The sequence below is a fragment of the Podarcis filfolensis genome (genome assembly GCF_964270895.1).
Source record: "Podarcis filfolensis genome assembly, chromosome: 14".
NCBI classification, from domain to species: Eukaryota; Metazoa; Chordata; class Lepidosauria; order Squamata; family Lacertidae; genus Podarcis; species Podarcis filfolensis.
In genome coordinates this window covers 36077621-36087355 of record NC_139616.1, presented here as the reverse complement: position 1 = coordinate 36087355, position 9735 = coordinate 36077621, and the positions used below count along the sequence as shown (strand labels likewise).

The 9735-nt window shown below is 49.9% G+C and overlaps 1 protein-coding gene across 1 annotated transcript; it reads right to left on the bottom strand.

Annotated features, from left to right (window-relative positions):
* Positions 1-5299: 5299 nt before the first annotated feature.
* LOC310748992 (noggin-2-like) lies at positions 5300-9040 on the bottom strand. The gene has a single exon (XM_083585418.1). The coding sequence runs from the start codon at positions 7214-7216 to the stop codon at positions 6566-6568; it is 651 nt and encodes a 216-aa protein (XP_083441544.1). The 5' UTR covers positions 7217-9040; the 3' UTR covers positions 5300-6565.
* Positions 9041-9735: the final 695 nt, after the last annotated feature.

Sequence of the window (9735 nt, the reverse complement as noted above, 5' to 3'; positions counted from 1 at the left end):
CACAAAATTATATATGGCATAGAGAAAGCAGATAGGAAACCGCTTTTCTCTCTCATAAAACCACAGACACCCAATGAAGCTGAATGTTGGGGGATTCAGCACAGATAAAAGAAAGCACCGTATTTTTCTGTGTATAAGACACCCCCGTGTATAAGACACCCCCTACTTTTGAGGACCCCAAATTTAGAAAATGGGCATATGCACTATCCCTGTATAAGACACCCCCATATTTTTAACCTCATTTCAAAGTAAAAAAAAAACCCTAGTCTTATACATGGAAAAGTATGGTACTTCTTTACACTGTGAAACTTGTTCCCAGAGGAGGTGGTGATGGCCACCAGCTTGGATGGCTTTAAGAGAGGATTGAACAAATTCACAGAGAATAAGGTGCTCAAGGACTGCTAGCCATCATGGCTGTGCTCTGTGTCTGCATTCAGAGGCTGCAATGCTTCCGAATGCCAGTTGCTGGAAACTCCCCCAAGAGGAGAGTACACTTGGGTTCATGTACTGCTTGTGGGTTTCTCACAGGCATCTGGTTGGCCACTGTGAGAACAGGATGCTGGACGAGATGGGCCATTGGGAGATCCAGCAGGCTCTTCTTCTGTTCTTAACCATCACATCATCATCATCATCATCATCATCATCATCATCATTTATTATTTATACCCCGCCCATCTGGCTGGGTTTCCCCAGCCACTCTGGGCGGCTTCCAACAGATTATTAAAATACAATAATCTATTAAACATTAAAAGCTTCCCTAAACAGGGCTGCCTTCAGATGTCTTCTACTAAAAGTCTGGTAGTTGTTTTCCTCTTTGACATCTGGTGGGAGGGCGTTCCACAGGCTGGGTGCCACTACTGAGAAGGCCCTCTGCCTGGTTCCCTGTAACCTCACTTCTCACAGTGAGGGAACCGCCAGAAGGCCCTCAGTGCTGGACCTCAGTGTCCAGGCAGAACGATAGGGGTGGAGACGCTCCTTCAGGTATACAGTACCGAGAACATGGGGAAAGCCCAGGGGGAGTCCCAGAGCACAGGTCCTTGTATCCGGCACCTTGCTTCCTACAGTAGTCTAAGCTCACAAGCAGGGCACAAAAAATCCCCATCCCTCTCGCAAAGTTTCTCCCCAGCAGCTGGTATTCACTGGCATAATGCCTCTGAAACTGGAGGGTGGCTATTAGGATGTGCACATTTCCGCCCCCTCCCCCACCACTCTATTTTTGCTCTGAGAGTTGGCTCTGCCCCTGTGCTCCAAGCTTATGATTTCTAATTTAACCAGGAGCATTTCTAAAATTAATTCTGGGGTTGGAGAATGTAGGGTGTGCTGTACACTTGTATCTGAATTCCTGCATTGCACCCAGTGCTTTCCTTGCATTTGATGCAAGAAACAGCAATTAGTGCAGAATGCTGCAGCACGATTGCTGACAGGAGCAAGACCCTGTTAGCTTATAGCACCTCTGCTCAGAGATCTGCACTGGCTGCCAATTTGTTCCTGGGCCAAATTCAAGGTGTTGCTATTAGTATATAAAGCCCTCAACAGTTTGGGACCAGTTTACTTGAAGTACTGCCTTACCCCATATTGACCCACTCAAGCACTTTGATCTGCAGAACTGGCACTTTTACAAGCGCCACATAATGTCTGTACCACACTTGCAAGGAATCACTCCTTTAGTGGGGCAGCACCTACTCTCCAGAAACCCTATTCCTATTGATATTATACAGGCCCCTTCGTTGTATTTCTTTCAACGCCTGCTGAAAACACTTTTTTGTTTAAGCAAGCCTGTGAAGATATGTGGCTTTCTTATGCATGTTCATTTTTAAATTGCTGATTTAATCTTGATACCTTGTATGCCTACTTGTTTTTAATGTTTGATTTTATCAGTGGAGGTTTCTGCTGATTAAGCGGTACATACATTGTGTTAAGTGAGTCAATAAGTCTCACCTACCCCACTGCTCTCTGTGTTACTGTGATGACCACCAAACTGGATGGCTTTGAAAGAGGATAAGGCAAATTCATGGAGTACAAGACGAAGAAGAAGAAGAGTTTGGATTTGATATCCCGCTTTATCACTACCCTGAGGAGTCTCAAAGCGGCTAACATTCTCCTTTCCCTTCCTCCCCCACAACAAACACTCTGTGAGGTGAGTGAGGCTGAGAGACTTCAGAGAAGTGTGACTAGCCCAAGGTCACCCAGCAGCTGCATGTGGAGGAGCGGAGATGCGAACCCGGTTCCCCAGATTACAAGACTACTGCTCTTAACCACTACACCACACTGGCTCACACAAGGCTATCAACAGCTACCAGTCATGATGGTTATGCTCTACGCCCATTGACAGAAGCAGCATGCCTCTGAATACCAGTTGCTGGAATTATCACAAGTGGGCAGAATACTGTTGTGCACATGCCCAGCTTCCTGGCTTCCCATAAGGCACCTGGTCGGCCACTGTGAGAACAGCTTATTGGGCTAGAGAAGCCATAGTGTAATATGACAGGGCTCTTCTTATGTATGTGCACATTGGGCATGTCCCTGAAACCATACAAATAAATAAATAATTTTTGATATGGTTGTATAGCTAATAGCACCAAGATTCTTGTTGTACAATGTTTGAACGATATGTTCATGCGCTCCTGCCCATGAATAAAATACCACATGAAAAAGAATCTTGATACAACCAGTCGTACAATCGCATCAGGATGGTTCTTGTGTCGTATGTTCTTCAACAGGGCCGGACCAAGACATTTAGGCAGCTGAGGTGAACCACAAAACAGAATCCCCACCTCCGCACCAGGGAAGAAGGGGTGAGTGGAGCTCCAAAGCAGTAACAAAGGGGCAATAATGATCTACATCTGAATCTGATGCCCAAGTGGTTCCTGCGCCTGAGGTGGCTGCCTTGCCTCATGGGTGGCCCGGCCCTGATTTTTGGTACATGCAGACTATGTATGCAAGCCTACTTAGAAGCCCGTTTTGCAATTAAGTGGCATATAGGCCAACCAATGATGTGCATTAGTAAAACATGTACAATGGCATCAAGGGCCACTTTCTTCCCCCTTCAGTGGTTTATCGGTGCATGCACACACATTGCTAATACAGAACTGGGGGGGGGGGGGCAGATGAATGGAAGGAATTGAAAGCCACACCAAAATGTTCACACATTGCAAACGAATGCACTGCAAAATTTGAAAATAAAACATGGAATTATGGTGAATTCCTAATGTGGCTAGTTTCCACTTCGGAAACAAGAAAAGCTTATTAGACCACAGGGAAATTCAGATGGGAAGCATTTTAGGAACACCCATGGTCTGTAGAGCCATCATGGCTAATAGCTATTGGATTTCTCCTGTGTGCACTTCCTGGAGAGTAAGTCCTATTGAGCAATGGGGTCTATGTCTGCGTAGCTTGCACTGCACAAGAGCTGCATACAAGGCTAGTAATAGTCATATACTGGGAGATGCATGAGGTTACTCAGTGTACGGTAAAACTTTTCCCCAGGCTAACAAATTCCTTCCAAGTATGCAAGTCATCATTCCAACACATAGGCTCTTCTGTTTAGTTTAGGCACTTTTAACAGTTCATCAGTGAAGTTTGGTCCATCAGGACCTTATGGAGCACTGCCCTACCAACTCCCCCCCCCCGTCTGCCCCCAGCCCCCTCCTGCCTGCCTTCCTGTTTGCAACCAGTCCAGGGTGCAGCACTAGCTGTCAGCTTCCTCCTGCTGCTTAGCCTCAGTGTTGCCATTAAATAACTCAGTAAGGGCGCAGGTGGCGCTGTGGGTTAAACCACACAGCCTAGGACTTGCCGATCAGAAGGTTAGAAGTTCAAATCCCTGCGACAGGGTGAGCTCCTGTTGCTCGGTCCCTGCTCCTGCCAACCTAGCAGTTCGAAAGTACCTCAAACTGCAAGTAGATAAATAGGTACCACTCCGGCAGGAAGGTAAACGGCGTTTCCGTGCGCTGCTCTGGTTCACCAGAAGCAGCTTAGTCATGCTGCCCACATGACCCGGAAGCTGTACGCCGGCTCCCTCGGCCAGTAAAGCGAGATGAGCGCTGCAACCCCAGAGTCGGCCACGACTGGACCTAATGGTCAGGGGTCCCTTTACCTTTACCTTTAAGGAGAAGAATAGGGGCAAAACTAGCATTAGTTGGCTCTGCCTGTCGTTGGCTCTGGCACTACATACTGTTGGCCTCCTGGCCTCCTGGCACAAGTGATAACCCTGTAGCCCAAAAGGTGGTCAGCTCCCATCTGCCCCAGCTAGCACGGGCAATGGTTAGGGATGGTGGGATCTGCAGATCAGCAACATCGGGATAGCCATTGCTTCTCCTTCCAATGTTCTGCTGCAAGAGGGAAAATGCAAACTGAAGAATCCACTTGCCAAATGAGATGGACATGCAGCACATGCTCCCTCAGAAGTCAGTCTCCCTGTGGAGCTTACTCTCAGTGTTTACAGGGTTGCAGCCCAATTGACTCCAATGGAAAGCACAACAGGGAGGGGGAAAGAGTGCCAGAGATCTGCCAGAACATCACCCTTGTTTTTCCAAAGTGGTGGGACAATGACAACCCTTGGCTCCTCAAGTCCCATCAGGTGGAGCCAGCATGGCCGGTGGTCAGAGATGATGGAAGTTGTGGTCCGACAACATCTGCAGGGCTCTGTGTTGACTAACTCTATTCTAAATCATGCCTCATCATTTTCTATCAACTTTTCACAGATACTATGACATTTAAATGATGATAAATTGAGGGTCTGGGACGCGGGTGCTGCTGTGATCTAAACCACTGAGCCTCTTGGGCTTGCAGATCAGAAGGTCGGCGGTTCGAATCCCCGTGACGGGGTGAGCTCCTGTTACTCAGTCCCAGCTCCTGCCAACATAGCAGTTTGAAAGCATGCAAAAAAAAAACTGCAAGTAGATAAATAGGTACCGCTTCGGCGGGAAAGTAAACTGCGTTTCCGTGCGCTGCTCTGGTTCCAGTGTTCTGTTGCACCAGAAGCAGCTTAGTCATGCTGGCCACATGACCCAGAAAAACTGTCTGCGGACAAACGCCGGCTCCCTCGGTCTGTAAAGCGAGATGAGCACCACAACCCCAGAGTCATCTGGGACTGGACTTAACTGTCAGGGATCCTTTACCTTTTTTTAAAAAAATAAGAGTCTAACACTTATATGAGGCCTAAATATACCACACAGCTTGTTTAGCATTAGTAGGTTTCTTTGGATTTCATACCAGCTGGGATCTCTGTCTGATACACAGGGTTTATATAAGACACAACCGGCTGGGACATTTCTCAGAGATCTGTAGAACATAGTGGAAGTATTTTTTCAAAGACAGAGTTTATTGCTAAAAATGTTTTGATCAGTCATGGTTGATATGTACACTGATATGTTGCAAAAGGAATATTCAAGTAAACATTTTCAATATTTTCTGGCATAATCTCCAGCTTCCCCCCCCAACACCTCCTATACACAAACATTAAAAAATAAATAAACTGTACACAAGAAATTTCTTTTTAACGTCTCTACATTACTATATGTATTCCAAAACAAAACAATCCATCACTCTTTCATAACTTCATACATTTTTTAAAAAAATCTCCTTAATCAATATACATATTTTTTTTTAAACCTAGACAACTTTGAATATTAGTCTGAAGATCAGTGACAAGTTCAGAAGATAACAAACAAACAAAAATATACAGGAAACGGAAATTAAACACCTTCCCAAGGGGTTTGTGGGGGAAAGATGGGTATCATAAACCATCTTTCTGGGGAAAATATCTCCCTTCCCTTATGCTGAAGGAAAGTGTTCCATTTTGAAAGGGTTGGGCTCAACATGTGGTCCTGCATCATCACCATTTTATTATTAATAATAATTATAATAATAATAATAATAACAATAACAACAACAATAATTATAATTATAATAAAAATAACCAGAAAAACACAGCGGATCTTTCCCCCCTTTTAAATTCTCTATATTTACAAAGGATGGTAATTTTCCTCTTGTTAGAATGCTATATATATATATGTATAAAAATAAACATCTTATTGTAGTGCTTAGCTTTTCTTGGGCCTGCACTGCAGTTCCTTTCAGGTTTTGCTTTCCCCATTTCAAATAAAATAAAATAATTAAAAAAAGAAATACAGTGCAAGGGGTTGCTGGGGTTAGGACTGAGAAATGAATAAGCAAGGTCTCATGTGTCAAAAGTTTCCATGTCCCCTTATCTCGGGAGCACAAGGTCCACCAGGAGACAAGCAAGTTCTTCATTCAATTGTAAAATAAAATAAAAAAACCCTAATCAAAGTTGCAAGATTACTGACACCTGTCATATCCATCAACAATCTGATTGGAGGTTCTCAGGATGCCAAGGCCTCTTGGACTAGTCCCCCGTGTGAGATTTCCAGAACAGTGTCTACTCCACCCCATCTCAAGGGACTGGGGTTGTTCTGAAAGGCAGTTCTGCTAGAGCTGATCCACATATCCACATGCAACACGCATATATATATATATATATATATATATATACACACACAGGAGCAATGAGGTCTCTTAGATCCAGCAGGACACCCCAAAGCTGAGGCTAGCAGGAGCATTTGCATTCTGAAATCACAGGGTACTGGACAGGGATCCAGGTGCAATATTTCTGCTTCGACCACCCTTGGCAGTACCATCTCAGGAAGGTCTTGGTGACTGACTTGACTGGCTTACAGGACATGCCCTCAGGGAAGGAGCAGGACTTCTCCGCAAAGCAGTTCCCTTCCTTGATGTAGCGAGGCCAGAACCTCAGTCCCAGATCCTTCCAGGTGTACAGCACCGGGCAATAGGTGTACGCCCAAAGCCACTGCAGAAACTTCCGGCGGGCTTTCTTGCCCATCTTGAGCCTGGTCCCATAGGGAGTCTCGCCCAGGTCCAGCTTCTTCAGCTCGTTGGGCAGTGGGCCAAGGCCTTTGAACCGGTGCAGGGCATCCGAAGCAGACAGGTTGTTGGCCTGGGCTGGGGCCGCCACGGACATGAAACTGGGGTCAAAGTTGCTGCCCAGCTTCTTCCTCAAAGTCCGCTCGTCCAGGTCTTGCTCCTTGGGGTCATACTCTGGGTCGGGATGCTCGATGATGTCCTTGACGGGCAGGCTGTCGCTGGGGGAGGGCCGGAGCCGCAGGTAGGGCTGGCAGGAGCCCGGCTGGAGCAGCAGCGCTAAGCAAGAGCAGAGCAGGAGAGCTTGGGGGGCCGTCATGCTCTCCTCAGCCCAGCCCAGCCCAGCCCCAGGGCGCAATGTAAGACGGGGGTCCCCACCAGCAGCCCCAGACAGGACCCAGGCACTACCGTGGACTTGCTTCTTCCTTGCCTGCCCCCTTTCGCCGATTGTTAATACTCCACAGCCCCACTTGCCAAGTCCAGGGGGTTCATAAATAGGCTGAGACAAAGTCCAGCAAGGCCTCTGGCTTTAAATAGATCGCCAAGGGGTTAGATGACAGACGCATGTAAGGTCCCCCTTGGCACTCCCTCCCTGCTACTAATCAAGCATGGTGAGCGGGGAGAGGTGGGGGGGAGAGAAAATGGGGTGGCAGGGAAAGGAGAATCGGGGTGGGCGGGAAGCGGCCACCCCCTCCTTGCGAAACAGCCTCCCCAAAGGGCAACCCAATTCTTTCTAGCTCTTGGCCGTTCCAACCCCCCTGCTTCTCCTTCTCCTTCTCTCCTCTCTCTCTCTCCAAAAAATTCACAGCGGACCGACCTCCATCCCCATGGTGACAGCTGGACTTAGACCCACGACAACATGTCTAGACGGTATGACAGGGTTTGGCGTGAGACTGGAGCCCAGGAATAAAACCCTCTTTTATAGATGGGGAACTGTGGAAAAGGGGTGGGGGGAGAGCGGGCGTAGCAAAGGGGTGGGAGGTGGAGGTGGGGGCTGGAGGAGAGGGTTTTTTACAAAAAGAGGGAGAGTCACAAGAAAACGGGGCCAATTTTTTGGTGGGGTGGGGGGCTCCCCACTTTTCCCTGTTCTCCCCCGCCCCTTCGAAGTGCAGTCAATTTTCTTCTTGTTGCGGGTTATTGTTATTATTATCTCCTCAAACAGCCGCAGATCCCCAAGGAAACTGCCAAACGGCCCCAGGATAACTTTTCTTCATTTTCGACGTCTTTTCTTCGAGAAGGTGCAGCGTGTCCGAGCGCAGTGGGGGGAGCGGGGATCTTGCTCGACCGCGGAGGACAGAGAGCAGAAACTTTCCGCGCTCCCTTAGTAGGATCCAGCTGCCCCCGAACCTATCTCCGAGGTCATCCTCCGCGTCACTCCAAAGCGCAGGCACCCAATAAAATCCCAAAAGCCGCGGGTGGGGGGCCAAGCACGAGCCGCTGCCCCAAAGGACGAAACTCAAAAAGCCTCCGAGGAGATCGCGCCCCGATGCAACTCCGAGGGGCGGCGAGTCCGGGAGCCGAGAGAGCGCGAGGATCGGAAAGAGTTGCCTCGCTCGCCTTGGCGGGGGTTGGGGTTTGTTTTTCAAGCCAGCCAATTGGCAAAAGTCAAACGCGTCGCCCCGCCGTCGCCAGGCTGATCTCTTTCTCCAGGAGCTTCAGGATCCCGGGAGTCGGGGGGGGGAGCTGCGGGGGGCGGAGAAGCCGCCTGGCTGGGTGCGCGCGGGGGGCTCGCCTCCTTCTCGCCGCCGCCTCGCAACGTGCTCTTCTGCGGGAAGAAGGGAGCGAGCGAGCGAGCGAGCTTTCGTTGCAGCAGCCTCGGCTCGCCCCGTCTCCAAGGCTCGGCTCGGGAGGAATGCCTCGATCCTCTTGCTGCTGCTGCTGCTGCTGCTGCTGCTGAATCTGGTGCGGCGGCGGCGGCGGCGGCGGCGGCGCCTGGCTGCCTCCTCGTGGGGCGCCGGAAAGGCGGCGAGGTCCTTCCTTCGCTCCCTGCCCTGCCGGGGTGGCTGGCTCGCTTCTCCGGCGGAGCGCCTGGTCGCCGTGCGCCTCTCGTGCGCTCCTACCCGCGCTCTTCCTCGCCCAAGCGCCTCGCTCGCTCGCTCCTGCGCCCAATGGCTCCGCTGCCCAGCCAGCGCGCGACTGCTGCGCTCGCCTCGCTCAATCCCAAATTAAATATCCCCCCTCGGATGGAGCCAAGTGTCAACGGGAACGGCCCACCTCTGTCACTTTCACCACGTTGCCTGATTGACAGCTCCCGCTCGCTCCCTCCCCTCCGCTCCGCCGGCCCTAAATTGAAGCGCGCGCGAGACCCGCCGCTGGGTCCTAAAGACGCACCATGTTCCTGCCCTGGGGTCCTGCACTGGGGCTCCCTGGCTCCTTCTCTCTTGCAGGCTTGCAAGGAAGGTTGCGTGTGCGGTGAGAGAGCGGGGGGGGGCGGGTTGGTTTCCATGCGAAAAGTATTACTAATGAAGAAGATGGTTATTATTATTATTAACATAGGAAGCTGAGCTGCCTTATACTGAGTCAGACCATTGTCCCATTTGGCTCAGTGTTGTCGACACTGGCTGGCAGCGGCTCTCCAGGGTTCTGGGCAGGAGTCTCCGCCAGCCAGACGTGCAGATTCTGGGGATTAAGCTAGGTACCCTTTCCCTTCTTAGTATTTATATCACTCCAGCGTTGTTGAGGCACCGATTTCGGATTCTATACGCATTTCCCTCTGGGCAGACTGTAGGGTCGCGTTGTTATTGTGGCTCGAGCGCTGGTGGACAACCCCAGTGGGCAAACCCCAGTGTGTGTACAGACGAAGACAGACAGCACACAAGCACACGCAGAGGTATGGGG

Excerpts from the sequence above, each read along its gene's own strand:
- LOC310748992 (XM_083585418.1), bottom strand. The coding sequence starts at position 7,216 with ATGACGGCCCCCCAAGCTCTCCTGCTCTGCTCTTGCTTAGCGCTGCTG.